At 32.8% G+C, this 19,851-nt stretch overlaps 1 protein-coding gene across 1 annotated transcript; it reads left to right on the plus strand.

Annotated features, from left to right (window-relative positions):
- Nucleotides 1–2,612: 2,612 nt before the first annotated feature.
- Nucleotides 2,613–4,609, plus strand: LOC128189782 (slit homolog 3 protein-like). Its single transcript, XM_052861540.1, has one exon. It carries the CDS (start codon nucleotides 2,753–2,755, stop codon nucleotides 4,463–4,465), a length of 1,713 nt encoding a protein of 570 aa, XP_052717500.1. The 5' UTR covers nucleotides 2,613–2,752; the 3' UTR covers nucleotides 4,466–4,609.
- The last annotated feature ends 15,242 nt before the right edge of the window (nucleotides 4,610–19,851 follow it).

The raw sequence follows: 19,851 nt of genomic DNA on the forward strand, positions 1-19,851 counted from the left end.
TACGACACCGGTAACACCGGTAACACCCGCCGTGAGCTCTTTGTCGTAGTCGGTAAAAAAAATCGGAAAAGTCCGTAGACAATTAGGTGATTAATTATGGTCTAACAATTAGTATGAAAAACGTCAGTCAGCATGCGACCCATTGGAAGATTGTATTTGCTGACAAGGTCGTTGTATCGACCATAGAACTTACGAAAAGTTGACTTCAAGCGAGACTGTTGATAGTCCTGTGTTATCAACTTGTTTGTCAGTAGCTTGCTTCGTCTTAGAAACTGTTCATACGAAGAGCATGCCCTTGCGTATCGAATCAACTGAGAGACAAAAACACCATATGCAGATGATGAAGGTTTATTGCTACGTTAGTAAGAAAAGTTGAAAAATTAAAGTCATCGCGTTTATCATAAAGAAAGTTTTTTTGCTAGTTTACCATCAATGTCCATGTCCAGGCAAATATCCAAATATGAAACAGATGACTCAGACTCTGTGGTATCTTTTATTTCATCTTCACTGGGATATATCGCGTCGACGTAAGTATCGAAATAACAATTGTTAATTGATAATACGTCGTCGATATACCTGAATGTTGAGTTGAAGGCCACAGCGAGTGATTTATTTTTTTCACGTACAAGTTCTTGAATAAATTCTGCTTCTTAAGAATATAAAAATAGATCAGCTAACAATGGGGCACAATTGGTACCCATGGGAATTCCAACAGATAGTTGATTTCCAAAAACTACATAGATGCATATATATGTTGTCTATCAGAAACTCAAGCATCCTTTTTCTGTCAACTTCAGAGTACTTGTGTGTGCAATCATAATAGTTTTTAACAAAATAATATTTAGCCGGGCTCTGCTGAAAGCAGAGTCCTGGCTGTAGGCAGGCAAATCGCCAATGTTACTGTAAATAGCACAACTTCAAAAGTAAACAAAATCCGAAAAGCGTCAAAATAAAAGCTTCCGCTATACTAAATAGTAACACAAAGAGCCACGTTTTGTCAAAAGTGTTGTTGTTTTTTTGTTCGTTTTGTTTTTAATTTCAAGAGAATTGTCTATCTTTTTTAGTTTTCTTATTAAATACATGTTTTAAAAACAGGACGATGCATTTTGGACACATACAATGCGCATGAATTTCCATGAACTATTTTGATGCAACTGTTGAATTTTTTTCTACTAGACATATTTTTGTAGCCGCTTACAAAATGTGGTCGCTCTCCGACGCTCTGCCGACATTTAAAGCACGAGAGAGAGAGAGAGAGAGAGAGAGAGAGAGAGAGAGAGAGAGAGAGAATTTTTCAATCTTTACTACACAAAATGCATAAAGACACATCAAAAGAGCCCGGCTTTCAGTACTTTGATTTAGATATCCAATGACAAGGTGAGCATTTTTACGATGATAGTATTTTTTCTGTTTCAGCTAAATAAAAATCACTGCATATGCGCACAGTGTTTGTCAAAGAAGATTAAGTAGAAATTTAAGAAACTTTCAGAAAAATTACTTTTTTTCGTTTAATTCTTTAGATATCTGAATTTGTGTTTTATTACTTTTACAAATCTTGCCTTAATTAACATTAAATAAACCCCGGATTATGTTTACCTTATAAAACAGTTCCGGTGATGATATACAATACAATATGGCTTATTTAATATTATTCAAATAGGCTTTCAAAATGAAACTGACATCAAAGTTGTTTAAAGACATTCAAATGCCATTTATCCAAATTCTCTCTGCGTAATTGAAAAAAATGCGATTTAGTGACTGAGTCAAAATAATTCTTAATCGCTTAGATCATGATCTAATTTTTCATGGGCCGATCAAAACTATTTTTTCTATATATCTCTCTCTCTCTATATCTCTCAATTGAATATTTAATTTGACGTCGTTGTGAACTTCGAGACATTCTAGTAGAGTAAAAGCATTCTATTATACAATTTATATGTATGACCTTCAATTGTACACGTTTGACATCAATTTCAGTAGAAGGGCGCTGATGGTCCAAAACCTTTGTATCAAAATTTCAAATCAAATCATTAAACCACCCAATACCCAACACTTTATAAATAGTTAAGCAAATATGTTTCAATACGTTTGTAAAGTATCAATAGCATGGAAAAACCCAAAATTGGAAGTTAAACCGTCTTTGTTCAGCAGTAAAAGCAATACCGTACCATGTTTCATTACAGAACTTACAGGTACGATATTTGCACATAATAGTTCTCTTGATGTGTCCGTACGAATGAGAAGCAATGTTTATTTTTATTTTCTACGTTGCAATTTTACAAACTATGCAGGGAGACATTACTTTTGGACATTTGTACAGACCCTGGAATGATACAGCAAATCCAAACCGAACAAATCTATTTTGTCCTTCTGACTGTGATCAACAATATGCAACATATATACACAGAGAAGATGGCTGTTGTCGATGCCGTATGAAACCTGCCTGGGAACTGGATCTTACAGACGTTGAATTTCTCAATGTAGAGTATAGAAGGAGGCGCGGAACAGCATTTATCATTTTGATCGAACAACTCATGAACTACAAGTACCAGATATTGATTCATACATACGGATTCCTCAGCAAAATCCCTGAAAATGTTTGTGATTTTGCACAGAAATTGGTAAAACTAGACCTTTCAGGAAACGGAATTACAAATTTTGAAAGCATCAGCTGCTTGACAAATTTGGACACTCTTCTCTTAGCACGAAATAAAATATTACATGTTAAAACGAAACTTTTTTCGGATTGTCGATGTTGCGTGTATTAGATTTGTCGAACAACGACATAAAAGTGCTTGAACCGAACACCTTGTCAGATACCTCGCTGTTTCTTCACAGTGCAAATTTCCGTCAAAACCAAATGAAGACCATAGACATAACCAACGCCGTCATTGAAAACCCATTCTGCAAAATCGATTACTCAGACAATAAAATCACCGATTTTACAAATGAAGTTTCTTTTCAAATTAATCCAGATAAAATTTATGGCGACGGAGGTTATATCGATTTAGCTGACAACGTGTTTCAAACATGGATTAACTTTACTGATTTGGGCTTTCCTGATCTTAATTATTTTGGAAAGGTTGTTTCCTATGGTTTTGATTTACGAAGAGCAAACTGGACCTGCGACTGTAAAATGCAACCATTTTTGGAGAAAGTGAAGCCTTATTTAGGGAAAATATGGAGGGATTATTACAATATAACGTGCACAGAACCTTCCGAATTGTCAGGGGTCTCTATTGCAGATATGTCCATGAAAAACAAATTGGATAACTTTATATGCAATATTTCAGTTACCAGTGGATGTCCTCTTGGTTGTCATTGTTACGAACAGCCCAGCGAGAGGCGAACTGTGGTAAACTGTACGGGAGTAGGCTTAACAACAATGCCCTCCAAACTTCCTGCTTTCAGTAATATTGAGCTATTATTGGAGAACAATTTAATACACGAACTAGGCGACATAGAATATTTAACACAACTTAAAAAATTGGAAATTAACAATAATCCGCTCCGGAAGATTTCATCAGCTTTAGCTAAACGAATAAAATACAACGTTGATATCAGTTTAAACTGCACGAATCTGGAGAAAATTCCGATTACGTTTAAACAATTAGACCAACATCGAGTGAAATTAGGCGTTTGCAATATAACCTGTGACTGCTCGTCCAAATGGGTAAAAGAATGGATTTCTGCAAAATCTGATAATTCTAATCACAATGAATTGTACTGTAAAACATCTGGGGGGAATATTCCTATTATTTCATTTAACTTTGATGCATTGGATTGCGCGGTCGACCAGTTCCTAATTTACATTGCTATCGCTCTAGCTTTGTTTTTAATTATTTTGTCGGTTTGTATGTTTGTGCTATATAATTACCGGTATGAATTAGTCCTTATTCTCAATAACCCAACCATTGGAAGAGAAAATATGGTCTCAATGCTATACGATATCTATATCGTTGTAAATGAAAATAATGATGAGGCACTTTTATGGACAAAGACGGTTTTAACCCATAAACTAAAAAGACTCGGGTATAACACATACTTTCCATTCAGGGATTACATTTTTGGAGATTTAAGAGAGGAACAGATTATTCAAATGCTATCGAAGAGCAGGGATGTTATTGTTCTTCTAACATCAGAATTTAATTTAAATGAGGAAAATTTAAATACGCTTTACGCGAATTTGGAATGGCGCCATGCTTGGAACAATTTCAAAACCAATTCCAGTGAGCGAAACCTTATTGTTATCAATTTCGATCAGTTGAAAGCAGGGGATTTTGACGTATCTCCCCTAAAGGCGTTTCTCCGTCTGAAGATGACGTTAGATTTTGCAGACAGAAGTCACAGCCTTATGGGAGACCTGCTGGCAAGAATTGGGCCCCCGTCTCGTGTAAATAAAAAACCAATCTACAAACAGGCACACAGGGATCACACACAATTTATTAAGCTGTATTTTGAGTAAAAAAAGATTGCACTTTGGACTGAATGCTTATAATGGATATTATAATAACCTGAATATTTTACATTATTTATCAAAATGTAAATAAAAAATGCATAAACGCATGTTCATATTAAATAATTCCTTCTATATGTTGTTATTTCAAGAATTAAAGATGTTCACATATATATCTTGTTTGGTTTAACATTTTTATGAATGTTAAGAATACTTTAATAACTAAGAATGAATCTTTAAAAAGCAAATTTATTTTCTGCGATAAATATACTTAATAAGTGTTGTATAATACAATTTCAAAAATACATGTATACGAAAATTACAATCACTTTTTACAAAGTCGTTAAGTAACAATATGCCTATTAGCTATGTGTGCATATGTTAAAATCTAGAGATGGCTCCGCGCCCTAGGCCTCTCTAGAAAATCTACACTTCATAGAATTAAGAAAATATGCCCTCTTTACCCGTCAAACAAAACTCGGACCCCCTTTGGAAAATGTCTGAATCTACGCATAAGCTTCAGTTCTAACTTTACCATACATGTCGAAATTTGATGTTATTAGTCAACAAACTTTATTTGATATAAATCAATAATACAAAACAATGTCAATAAAAATTACCTCCATGGTTATTTATAACCAAAATTAAACTCTTATAGGTTTATATTTCTGAGTCTAATTGGATCAATTTCGGTGTGACAGAGGTGCAAGAAATTTAATACATTAAGAACTGGTAATTCTCTCAGCCAGCCAATTTACTAGTTACTTGAAGAAAAAATGCTTTCTTTTTGTGATTTATGCAGGATTTGAAGGTGGCGACATTGCGGAAAAACTACATAACCCGCGTTAGCAAGTTATATGCTTTTTGCAATGGTTGCTACTTTTAGAACCCGTATGAATTATCAAAGAAAGCCTTTTTGTTTTTGTTTTTAGTTACATCTTTCTTTTAACATATTAATAAATCGATTGTAAAAAGTAAGTTAAATTAACTAAATCACTGTTAATAAACATCATTACGTTAGTTAAAAGAAACAGCTAAATCGTCTCCTATGGTAATTTGAGTCTTTAACCATCATGGTTATTTCCTGCAGTCCGTAATTTTTCTTTTGTTGTTTTATAATTCTACAAATCGATAGACGGGACGTTTAAATTTTAGTCTTGTCAGTTTCCTGTCAGTTTCAGTCGCTGTAGGTTTTTGTAGGCTGTATACAAAAGGTCAGACACAGAAGCAGTGTAAGACTTAAATGGCTTGATATAATGTCGTAAATTACAAATATCAATCATCATTTTAAAACAATGAAAACAATCACTTTAATGACTAAACTTTCGAACAAAATATGGTCTTGAGGCCAGATTGCAGAATTAATAATGTCATTTCTTAAAGAGCAATTCAACAGAACTATAAATGGTTTTTTTTGCAGAGGGAAAGTACAATATGTTAAATTATTTTTCATTTTTTTTTTTAAAATAATTGTTTGGTGGAAGTTTCGCTTTTATAGTAGATGTAAATAATTACACCCCATTCATAACGAAGAATGGAATCAGCAAAAAAAAAAAATTAAACCGATTAGGATCAGATTTTAAGATCAAAAACTAAGACAAAAGGCCAATTGGCCTTAACGGTCACCTGAGTAGCATATATCCCATACACAAACTTGTCATGGAGGCTCATATATGCATCTAATTAATTAGGTTTCATAATGGAGTAGAAAAATTATAAATTTGTAATGACGACCACATTTCCAAAAGAACTGTGAAACCTATAATTTTGGTGAAAAACTAAAAGATCTGGTCTTCAAAATCATGAATTCAGTTTTCCTTTCAGGTGTGTGGGAGTAAAGAAGAAATTTTTAACGTTATATGCATTAACATCTATACATCCATTTTGGCTCTGCCCTAGAGTCAAAACCCATACCCCAGGGGACATGAAAATTAAAATTTCAGTAGAGGATTTCCTGGTAAATATAATTATTTGTCTTTTTTTTTATACAGATGTGTGAGAATAGAGAAGAAGATTTTTAAACATTATATGCATTAACACTATATTGCCATATTACCCCCCCCCCCCCCCCCCTTCATGTCCTGAACCCCTGACCAAAGGGGCATGAATTTCACAATTTAGGTAAAGGAGATTGTGGATATTATAACCATGTACAATGTATTCAGTTTTTTGCCCACATGTGTGGGAGTAGAGAAGAAGATTTTTTAAGTTTTAAAACATTAAAACTATATTGGCCCCACCCTAGAGCCTGAACACCTAACGAAGGGGTCATGAATTTCACAATTTTGGTAGAGGGCCTCATGGATTATAATCATGCATTTAGTTTTTAACAAATATATATGAGAGAAGAGAAAAAGATTTTCGAAGATTTAATACATTTTGATTATTTGGCCATATTGGCCCCACCCTAGAGCCTGAACCCCTGACCCAGGGGTCATGAATTTCACAATTTAGGTAGAGGGCTTCATGGACATCATAATCATGCATTTAGTTTTTAACAAATATATATGGTAGTAGAGAAAAAGATTTTCTAAGATTTAATACATTTTTACTATATGGCCATATTACCCCCACCCTACAGCCAGAACCCCTGACCCAGGGGCCATAAATTTCACAATTTTGGTAGAGGGCCTCATGGACATTATAACCATGCAACCAGTTTTTTCCCCACATGAGTGGGAGAAGAGAAGAAGATTTTTGAAAATTTGGCTTTTTTTGCACATTTGGCCCTGCCCGTGGCACCCCAGGGGTGGTAGAGCCATGAATTTCACAATTTAGATTCTTCTTACCATAGAGATGCCTCACACCAAAAATGGTAACGATTGGCTTGGTAGTTTTCAAGAATAAGTTAAAAATGTAAAATTGTTAACGCACGACGACGGACGAAGACCATTTGCAATAGGTCACCTGAGTGACTCAGGTCACCTAAAAAGCTTTAACTTAGCATTTTAGCTTTTCAATTACTGGTCCCTTTGTTTTGTACTTTGAGATATCAACCAACAGCCGTACTTTTTTCGAATTATTCACATAATTTGAAAATTGTTTGCACATTGAAATTTATACCTAATTTATAGCCATGAAGCCAAATACTACTTAGACCATTTGAAATAAAATATGGAGTCTCGGCTGTTTTGCTGAATTTTTTTTTTACCTTTTATTTCCGAAATTATAAAACCAACTTTTTAACCTTCTCTGATCAATTGTACCCCATCACATAACTAAAGACCTACGTATTTAACACCACAGAAAGATCATTTTCTTTATTTTTTACCATTAATCTTTCTTTATTATTTTTTTCATTACACTTTCTTTTTAATGAAAATGAACTTCGGCAAATCATTTTTTGTAAACTGCCAGCCAGACTTGATATGAATCTTCTACATGTAATGTTTGTTGTCTTTTTAATTAACAAGTTCAAACTTAAACCCTGCAGTGGACCACACATTCTAGGCCCACGTTCGAAAATGCGTCCATCATCAATTAATATCGTCAATTCTGTGTTTCAAAAATTGAGTGGTCTCTTGTGACTTCACAAAATCAAAAATGATGAACAATAATTACGATGTCGTTTTTTTAACTTGCAACTTTGGTCTTTTTTTTCTTATAGTAAATGCTCAAAATAATTTTGTTCAATACTTTTAATGGTACAAAGTTGATATTTATTAGGAAAAGACAACTTCTGTAAACATCCGCCTCCGATGACATTTAAGGTTCAGTTTTCGAAACAGGTTTCATATGGCATCGACAAAAGTGTTCTACTCTGTATTTGAATACCTGTCGATCACAGCTAGAATGTCAAAACATATTTGTTCGGTTTGGATTTGCTGTATCTGTCCATGGTTTATACGAATGTCTAAAACTAACGGATCCGTGCGTAGTTTGTAAAATTGCTAAGTAGAAAATATAAATAAACATTGCTTCTCATTCGTTCGGACACAACAAGAGAACTATTATGTTAAGTATATTGTCTATAAGTTTTGTAATGTAATACAGTATTGCTCTTACTGTTGAACAAAGACGATTAATTTTTTTTTGCATGCTCTTGATATTTGTAACAAACGTATTGAAACATACATTTTTAACTATTTATAATAGAGTGCAGTTTTTGGGTGGTTTAAAGATTTGATTTGGTTTGAACGTTTGATACAATTGCGGTTTTTTCTCCTATTAGCGCCAAGCTTATAGTGCAAAATAATAGAAAGTGAATAACTGAAGGTCATACACTGTATGCGTATTACCTGAGGTAGAGCATAACTTACTTTCATTCAATCTGCAGTCGCAAAATTCCGTTAAGCAATGCTTTTAGTGCAACAATAACTTGTGTTTTTTTCAGAGTGAAATTGAAAAAAAAAATGCGATAATATAATACTTACATAATATTACTGTTTATTTTAATAAAATATTGGCATCCGGAGCAATTATAATCCGACATTTTGTCATAAATTCCTGACCACATCAATTTACTTCCCAAAACGATGCTATATGGATTGGTATCTGATTGGGCGCATTCATCAAGGTTGTTACTTCCACTATACCAGTTATGCCAATCCAAAAACCATTTCAACCTTTATTTGTGTATTCCCCACAATGTAAAGAAGAATCACCAAACTCAATTAGTAATTTGAGGAAATTTTTTTCAGCATCGCTGGACTGGATGTGAGCTCTAGCCTCGATTCGGTTCTGCCAATTTGGAGTTGAACGCTTTACAATAACTTTGAAAAACACATACTCTTATGTATTCAAAAACAGTGAATTACTAAGTGTTCTCAAATATTTTAACATGCTAGTACATCAAAATAATGTGCTTTGAATTCTTAGGTGTTTTAAATAATTTCATATACAATTACATTAAAATATTTAATGTGAATTCTTAAGAAGTGATCTTAAACGCTTTAATCAAAACTGACATACAACGTATAAATGGTGTTTAATTTAAGGTATCCGATGTATAACGACCATATTTTGTAACTAATAAATGAATGGTCCGATATTCATAATCATGATATCATTTTGAAGGTGTTATCAAATAAAAATACTCCACCAAAGGAATTTTCAAAATATTTATTATGGTCCAACTAATTACACCTTGAATTTTGCATTGAAGTCTATGGGCAACGTATGTTTTAATAAGATATTGTGAAAAGTAACTTAAAATTTGTAAAAATCTCTTGGTTAATACATGTGTCTTTTACTAATTAACAATTTTTAATTGCCAATGAGTCCATAATTATACATGCTTTAAATAACTGAACATTAAATTGTTCAACAGTAAACAAAATTCACCATTCATTCATCTTGGTACCCCCATATGTTACATTGTTTTGATTGAGGTAATTAATAGTTATTGGGATTATAATTCAAATTTAATTGGTATACCCGAGGATTTAATAGAGTTCATAAAGTTAAAATATCAGAAATTCGGTCGACCTTTTTCAAACTTACTTTGGACTTGCATTGATAATTTTTTTTAAATTCTAAATTTGTAATATTGGATATGGTAATGTTACCATCTAACAGTTTCTGTTGTTCATTAGTGCTAGATTGTTAGGTCTGATCAACCTCTCAGTCATTGACAATTACCACATCTAACATTTTTTTTTTCCATCTTAACTTTTGTAGATTTCTGGTACACCTTAAAGCTCGTGCCTCTTCTAGTTTTAATTGTCTTCCCAATACTCATGGTTGCATCACAATCCCTTCCTAATGAGCAAAGAGCCATCTCCAGTTGTTCATTTGGTATAAAGCATGTTGCATATATTTATTCTAATCTACCTTACTCCTTTTATTTACCACAAAGCTTAAATGGTGGTAATAATGCATTTAACAACTTAACAAACCTGTCTTCTCTCAAGCTTAAACAAGCACCTGTAGTTCCCTATTTTGAAACTTACAATACCTTGATTAACATGTTCATATCAATCTTACAATCATTGTCAAATACCAGCTTCTTGTTTCCATTTTATTCATATCACCTGGATTTAAACTTGTTGATTTGTGCACTTTTCATGCACAGAGTTAAAACATTAGCATTAGCTTTGTTAATTGTTAAGAATGTTACCAGTGTTCACTCTCAATCACTGCCCTCATTCATTTATCATAAAGCTACTCCTGCACCTGATATCAAAGCATCTTCTTCCTTAGAAAATGTCTTCAAGTCTGAACTGTCTTGGATTCATGCTATTTTGGTCATTTGTTTTATTATCATTTTTATTCAGTTAATTGTCATTTACTTTCTTTATAAATCTAAACCATCCAAAAACACTAAAGTCATTTTAGAGCTAACATCAGGTGGTGAATGTGTTATCATTCCATGAATAGTTTTACCACTGTGTCCATCCTATTACCTAATTCAAAAACCAATCATTCATAGACTATCTGCATCTAATTTTACATCTCGTCAACTAAAAGCAGATTGGTCTCCTTTTGAAATTATTGATAAATTATCAAATAAATCAATTACAGTCCCTTCTCAAATTCCTGTTAATTATCTTATATATCGAAAATTACTCAAAATTTTGAAAGAACCATTTTGTGCTTATGTCATGGTAACTCATCAAGGTTTTTCAACTGTAATTCAAGATCAGGTTGACTCAGGTGACATGCTTGACTTGTGTTAATTGCTGTTTTTCTTTCAGCTGGTACAATTTTATATGTGTTATTTAATCCTTGGACAGTGGTCTTAAATGATTAACAGGACTGGTGTACATATGTTGATTTTTTTTTTCCCTTTTTTTATGCCTGTGTAACCATGTAGTTTAGAATATTCATTTTTATTGGTTTATATGCTATATATTTTTATGCATTTTTCTTTTTTTTCTCCTTTATTTTTCACAATCTTGTTCCTTCATATACTTACAGTTACAGATATTTTTACAATTTTTTTTCCTTTTAATTTCTGGTTTGGGGACCAAACCTATCGTGGCAAAGGGGGTAAGTAGTCATGGACTCATTGGCAATTAAAAATTGTTAATTAGTAAAAGACATTTGTCGTGAGGAAAACTTGTTTTCAAATTAACTAAAATTATATTTTTGAATATTTTGATTTACCATTATAATAACTTGTAAGTAAAGCTATCAAATCTTCTTTTAATCCGATGGCATGTCACAATTTACTTTTAGGAGTAAGTGTTATGTAACATTACATATATTATTTACCTTCTGTCAGGGTTGCTAAAATCTATGTCTTTTATGTTTTGTCATCTATTGCTCTTGTTAGTAATTGATCTGTTAGGTAAATTCTGTAGGTGAAAAAGTTTAATGAACAAGGATTTTATTAGATTGCTCAAAGCTAGCTATCCTTTGTGTTCGGATTAAGTATAGTCCGAGTTTCTATCACCTCTAATGTGTTGTCAAATTGTTACGTAATCAATTAGCCATCATCATGCGCGCTTCGTATGAACACATGTGCGCTGGTGACTTTTACACCCCTAAACAAAAGAATAATTTAAAGAAAGAATTTCATTGGTTAATTCTTACAAAATCGCATTTTCGGCAAACTGGGTACGCGTTCCCGTGTCGGTCACTTTTCCATATTGAATAAAACCGCACGGACGTAAAACCTTATTAATCTTCATTTTTCATCTATATTCAGGACTTCTCCTTATCATTTGATAAGAAGCGCCATTGGCCAAAAAAAGAAGGGAAGATCACTCACCAAATATTACGGGGGGTGCTCTCTCCCGTATAGTACTGACACTGGGCCAACCGTGAGCTTATTCTCTTGTTGTTGAACCCAGCCTCATAAAACCTCCAACAAGCCAACACACGTTTTAGTTTTCAGACTTTTATATAGACTTTACATGAAATATACTTTTACATGAGTTTGGTATGCATCAGCACCGAAGGTCTGATTCCAACTGACTATAATTGACAATTCAGAATAATATATAATGAACAATGGAACAACACAATGAAGGATTAACATAAGAAGTACAGATGTAAGTAAATCAATTATCAAACAGCTATTGAGTGACTCGGGACATTTTAGCAGCATGTACATAAAAGGATTAATAAGATGAAAGAAGCTTAAGTGTCAATAAACATAAACAAGTCATTTAAAAGATTAGCTGTCCATCACTGATTGTGCCTCAGGTGGGATAAATGCTGCACGGAATTTATAACGTTTATAAAACAGTTGTCGAAATAGATGAAAAGTTTTTGTAACAATTAACACAAAGTCCAAAAAACATAATTTACACAATAATTAAAAATAGCCCGAAAGATTGAATTTCACACCGTGACACATGCTTCGCGTCCGCGTAAAACACGTCCTCGTGTTTTGAATTTTTATCATCGACGGTTGCCGCGTTGTTTTCTTCTTTGCTGGCTGTGTGGTTGAAATCGGCGGTCAAGTTGTTTATCGTTCAACACGGCCTCTAGATGTTCGTTATCACACTCCAATACCCAAATCGTCTGCAGCAGGGCGTTGTTTTGTTCCCTCAGCCGTTTGGTTGTATCGTCAGTCTCTGTCTGAATTTTCATTACATATTGAGAATGTTCACTCCCGATATCTTTTAGTCTCCTCTGCATTATATCTATGAGTACTTTATCACCGTGTGCCTCTGCTTCTAATTTTTGAATTTTCTTCACATACATATCAATATCAGAACGTTTCGAGTTTTCTTGGAGCTTTGTTCTCAAATCCGTATTTTCACTTTGAAGTCTTGCGTTCTCAGACTTAGCACTTTGTAGATTTTCAGCCGTACTCTTCGTAAGTTGATTGAACATGCGTAGCTTAATCTTAATGCTGTGTAGCTCAGTTCGTAGAATACGTGAGGTATCAAACAAAGAATGAAATTGATTGTTACGAAGTAAATTAAACGGCAATTCTCTCAAAGTACGTTTGTTTTCAAGATATTTGCACAGTCGTTTCTTTTTACGACTCAAAACTGCTTCCTTTTCAACACATTTTGTTGGTTTCTTCATCTGTGTAAAACACATTCTGGAATAATGTCCAATTCTGTGACATCGGTAACACTTCTGGTTGAACGCGAAACATAAAACGTTGGGATGCACGTTTCCGCACCTTCCGCACACTGGACGTTGACATGAGGGGAAGCTGAACTTCTTCTGTCTCCACTGCGGTCGGAAAGAATATTCCATGTTGAATCTAGTTTAAATTGTATTCTTCATCTGTAGACTCTGAATCTAGGGAAACTCGCTAAACTGTTGTAGAGGTCCAGGATCTGACTACTACAAAATATATGTAGCAGTCCCGGGTGTCGTTACCCTTAGGTTTATCCACCAAATATTACGGGGGGTGCTCTTCCCTTCTTTTTTTGGCCAATGGCGCTTCTTATCAAATGATAAGGAGAAGTCCTGAATATAGAAGATTAATAAGGTTTTACGTCCGTGCGGTTTTATTCAATATGGAAAAGTGACCGACACGGGGACGCGTACCCAGTTTGCCGAAAATGCGATTTTGTAAGAATTAACCAATGAAATTTTTTCTTTAAATTATTCTTTTGTTTAGGGGTGTAAAAGTCACCAGCGCACATGTGTTCATACGAAGCGCGCATGATGATGGCTAATTGATTACGTAACAATTTGACAACACATTAGAGGTGATAGAAACTCGGACTATACTTAATCCGAACACAAAGGATAGCTAGCTTTGAGCAATCTAATAAAATCCTTGTTCATTAAACTTTTTCACCTACAGAATTTACCTAACAGATCAATTACTTACAAGAGCAATAGATGACAAAACATAAAAGACATAGATTTTAGCAACCCTGACAGAAGGTAAATAATATATGTAATGTTACATAACACTTACTCCTAAAAGTAAATTGAGACATGCCATCGGATTAAAAGAAGATTTGATAGCTTTACTTACAAGTTATTATAATGGTAAATCAAAATATTCAAAAATATAATTTTAGTTAATTTGAAAACAAGTTTTCCTCACGACACATGCATAAACTTTCTCTTTATTAAAATATGAAATAAAATGAATCATTTACCGCAGATTTTTTGACAAAATGAAAATTTTCTTTTTTCAACAGCGGGAGATAACTCTTTAAAAAATTTTGAGGTGCAAAATGACCGGCTTCTTATATGTTGTCAGTCATGTGAATATGGTTCATTTCACTTTCATTGTTGTCTAGCAATACATATTTTACTGGTTTAAAATGATTCAAAATTGTTCAATATCCCTTCATTATACATTGAATACATTAAGAAGGTTCTATACAAGTAAAATATTTACAATAAGAAAATGTCTACTCTAAAGAAAGAGAGGACTATTAAAGAGGCACCTGTGCCAAATTTTCCGCAATGAGTGCAGTCCCAGACTTAGCCTGAAGAGCTTAATTATTAAAAAAAACCCAAATAATTTCGACTCGTTTTATTAAAGCACAATATCAATCTGTTCTATATATACCACACACTGAGTAAATCAATACATTTGGAGAAATAATTTGAATATTTTATAGAGCAAACTTTTGTATTTGGATTTGATAAAAGATTAATATTTTCCAAAAAGTTTTCTATCTTTTTCTCTCTTTCCCTGTCTTTCTCTGCACGAATGAATAAAAATAATTAAAGTAAGAAACTTCTTACAAATGCTTCGCCCCATTCCTTGCAAGAAAACTGAAGTAGTAGCACTTGTTCTAAACTGCATCCACTCTGTCTTAGAGCCTAAACAGCTTTAGTTGAGGAATCAAATCTGGACAAAATCCGTATCTCTTGTGTCCTGTGCTATATGACCTAGGTTCTTGTAAAAGTTCATATCTTTAAGCAAGTTGATGGATTGTGTTGAATACAGTTTTGTCCACAAACTAAGATACAATAGTTATTAAAAAGCGCGAGCCAACGTTTTTCAGTCGAGACCCCCCCCCCCCCCCCCCCCCGAAAAACGGTTTTAAAATAGGATATTATTTTTCTCGTAGAGTTTTGTCGATTGATTGGAGGCTAGGGTCGAGTACTCCGTTTTCTTACTTCTGCGCGTCCTTTAAGCAAAATTATAATACTGTTACATACACCGTATCTTTAACTCAAAAACATAATTACATCAACATAGTTTTATGTACATAATGTAGTTTATATAAGATAAATAAAAAAATAATTTTATCTTAATGTTTGTATGAAAATGTCCTCTTGTGACTCTTGCACATAATTGAGCTTCGTAAATGTAATGTATAATGAATTCAAACGTGTCTTGTTCCACGATAAGTCAGTGTCCTGTGTCTAATTAACAGTTCAAGTTTAATGACTATGAAACAAACGTCTTAAAATAATTATTGATATGATTCAATAATCATTCAAGCGTCTAATCTAATAGCTATTTAAATTGATATGTACCATCAAAAGAAACATCAAATTGGCCACCTCAGTTACATGGATGCCTAAGTACTAAGTTTAATATAATAATGTCATCTACAAAATCAGACCAATATATTAGCCTCTTTAAAACAGACTGTAACTTACCGATTAAAATGCTGAAAATAGTTTATAATTTAATTTGAAGCCAAAACAAAACTGATGTGTTGAAGAAACAAAAAAAATTTCGGTTGTTTTACTTGATAAAAGTAATCTACATTGTAAAATTTAGACGACAATCGGTATGACTGAGCAATAGTACTCATTGGCATCCACAAAAAACTGTTCAACACATTGAAAAGTATACAGTAGAAAGATAATTCGTTACGTCTACAAAAAGAGTGAAAGGACATGTCTTCAATTTGTTTATTAATAAACAAAGGAGTTGCGGGAATATAAAGCCCATACACTTTATATTTAGGTGTATGTAAAGCAATGTTTGTGCCCACCTTATAATTGTAAAATACCTTTTCTCAATTTGTTATCATCAGTCGATCATTACTATTAGCTTTTGTTCTTTATTATGGGTTTTCTCCGCGTCAGATATAAGTTTGCCTTTCGTCGACTCGTTTTTTTCTCCTGCATAAGCCCTCCTAAATGTGCATAAAGTTTGTTCATCTTTTCTTTAGGTTTCTGAATTTTATGTGTTCAATTTCAAAACGATACAGTAGATTTAATTTTTTTTGTTGAAAAACACGGCTTTGTAATTACCATGATTTTGATTATTATTTTTAATTATCGTACGATTCCTTTGTTTTTTTTTTTTACAATAGTTTATTTTCGTTCTTTGGTTTCTCAATTACGGTGAATTTGCAAATTTGATTAATAAACATGATATCGTGGGACTGACCGAAACGAAAACTGACGACACCGACAAAATAGAGATACCCAGATTTGTCACATTTATGAAAAACAGGAAGAAACTAACGAAAACCCGCTCCGGTGGCATTATGCTAGTTGTTAAAGATGATTTTGTTAAATATGTAAATATCATAAATACAGATTGTAAATATGTTCTTTGGTGTAAGTTAAGCAAAGTTTTATTGAATACTAAAGATGATTTACTATGTGGTGTTATTTATATTCCACCGGAGGGCAGCAAATATGTAATGGATAAATAACGAGATGGTGTTGAATAGTTTAGAGAAAACATCCCCTCCTCGGGCCTTCGGCCCGAGGAGGGGATGTTTTCTCTAAACTATTCAACACCATCTCGTTATTTATCTTACTTAACAAAATTCCCCCATTTGAGCCTCTAAGAAGCATTGACCCATTCATATATCCAACTGTGCATGATGTCATACAAAAGTAAAATTCCAGCAATACCATACACAATAGCCTAACCAAACACACCTTTTTAATCATGGACGAGTGAACAGGTGCGCATGTTATAGAAAACCATACCGCTGTACTGAGCAGACATAGATTTAGAAGATGAATTTTTTAACGCAAAGTACACACTTGTACAATGTATATAGAGATCCTCAGTTCCTGGAAAGACATGGATACCGTTTGAATATTTTAAACTTGCAAGGAGAAAGGAAAAATCAGAATTTTGACGTCAATTAACAGACGATGATTTATCTAAAAATATTGATAGGAGTCTTATGAAGTCATAGTGCGACAATATTTCCTATATTGTAATTAGAAAGAGTGATATGGTTCAAGGTTCAAAGAGGAAGTCTAAAAGTTTATGAAAGTGGCTTATATGTGATCCCGAATCTATCAAAATTAAGAAAAGGAGAAATCCTGCAAAAAAATTATTCGTGGCTTATCGGATATACATTTATGGATGACAAAATTCTGTTTCATAAATTTGGATTAATATTGGAAATACACGTTTCAACATTTTTTTCAGTTTTCTTTGTTTTATGCCCTGTTGGATATTTGAATATCCAACTGATTGACGGTTGGATATTAAAAATATCCAACTCCTATCAGTTGGATATTTATATATCCAACACCTACTGGTTGAATAGTGAAAATAAACGTTGACTAAATACAATGGGTGACGTCATAGAAGTTTTTTAATCATACATAGACTGTTTTTCCGATATTGAACAAGAGCTGTTGTCCATTACAAAGGATAAGGAAAATATTTGTTTGTTTGGTGATTTTAATGCTAGAGTTGGTCATTTACCTAATTTTTATACACCCGATAACTATTTAATGCATGTAAATAACTGTGAAGATATTTTTCTACCTGATATTGCTACTTGAAATTGTTATTTGAAAAATGCAGTGTAGCATTAGAAAGAACTGCACAAGACCATACTGTCAACAATTACGGTTACAAGTTGATTGAACTCTGTAAAAACAATGATATGTATATAGTAAATGTTCGTATGTATAATGATAAGAACATTGGTGATTAACATGCAAAAACAGTAGTACCATTGATTATGTCCTAGCTAGTACATATACATTTGAATCTATATGAGAGTTTGCTGTCCTTGATTTCTGTAATGTGTAATCTGATGTTCACAACCCAATTTCGTTTTCATTTTCTCATTGTAAAAACTTGTCAACAAACGAGTGTATAGGTGAAAACCAACCAACTGTAAAATTATGGTCAGCAAAGCACAAGATTTCTGTAAGAATATTGATACTTCAGCGGTAGACGCTATTCAGTCAGATTTAGAAGAAATGTCTGTTTGTGTTAATAATGTATGTAAAACAAAGCAGCAAGCGATACATTCGGTAATTACAATATGGGATGCAAGAAATTTTCAGGAAAAAAGTCGAATAACATCAAGAGTTGCATTTTCGACAAACTACAGTACTTCACTTTACGGGGTTCTTGATATTAAAAGAAAGGTAAAGATATTTGAAGTAAAATGTACGAGGAATATTTTGGAATCAAATATTTGTACAGAATCAGAAACATTAATAATAATAATTATTGTAATAATAATAATTATGTTAATAATAACAATAATAATAATTACAATAATAATAATTATTGTAATAATAATAATTATGTTAATAATAACAATAATAATAATTACAATAACATTAATAACAATGATATACAACATATTATGCTAGAGCAATTTTTATTAGTATATCTTTTTTTGTTAATGAAATTAGGCTATTTGTCATTTTGAATTGATTTTATCTTGGGACATCTTCTGACATATCTGAAGTCATTTTTCGGTAAAAGTTTTCTATATGTCTCTTGTTTGACGGTTTAGATATAATTATTCATCACTCATAATGGTAAATCATATTGCAGCACAGCACTGCTACTGTTAGTTGAACATAAATGGTCGCCAAACATTTATTTATCCTAAATATTGTAAAATTTTCCAGTTTTTTTGGGCCATAAGAAGTTTTCTAAAGATAAGCATATAAGGTCAGATACCAGCAATCAAAATAATACAACAGAACGACATAAAACCTTTTCACTCGAGCGTAGATCTAGAGTGCAAGATATTAAGAAGAGGTCTGACACCCCCTTTTAAAGAACATAAAAAATCTGCATTGATACTACCACCTCACCCCCCAGAAACTGGGAAATACGTAACCAATTTTATTATTTGGTAGAAACAGAGAATATAACAGGTATGAATGAAAAGAAATGTTTGTCTTAAAATCAGAATCAGTGTAATCATATCAAAAACATGAGAAGTTCACTGTAAAAAATTATATGCATATTTTTAAATACTTATTGCACCAAGTAAAAAGTTATATTTCATTTTATTTTTAACACACACAAATTATATTAGATTCTAACATGTTTATCGTTTCAACACATAACAACTATTTAATCATCTTACATGACTATTGAGGGTTTCGTGTTTCTATGTACGTAATAATGATTTTGGACACCTTTATTCAGTATACTCTTAAGATAACTTTGGTTTTCACTCTTTAGTTTGACTAAACGATAAAATAGATTTAAACACAGGGGCTCGGTTGTCGGATAACTCAGTTTTTCATTATTTGCCTACGAAGACAAAAATGATTAAATTTAGTAATCTTATATGTATTCGTGTAAACAGTCCACTCAAAATCCATGTTTTAATCAGGTTTAAAGAGTTTAATTTTTTAATGTTCTTTGAATATACTTT

The sequence above is a fragment of the Crassostrea angulata genome, chromosome 6 (genome assembly GCF_025612915.1).
Source record: "Crassostrea angulata isolate pt1a10 chromosome 6, ASM2561291v2, whole genome shotgun sequence".
Taxonomy (NCBI): domain Eukaryota; kingdom Metazoa; phylum Mollusca; class Bivalvia; order Ostreida; family Ostreidae; genus Magallana; species Magallana angulata.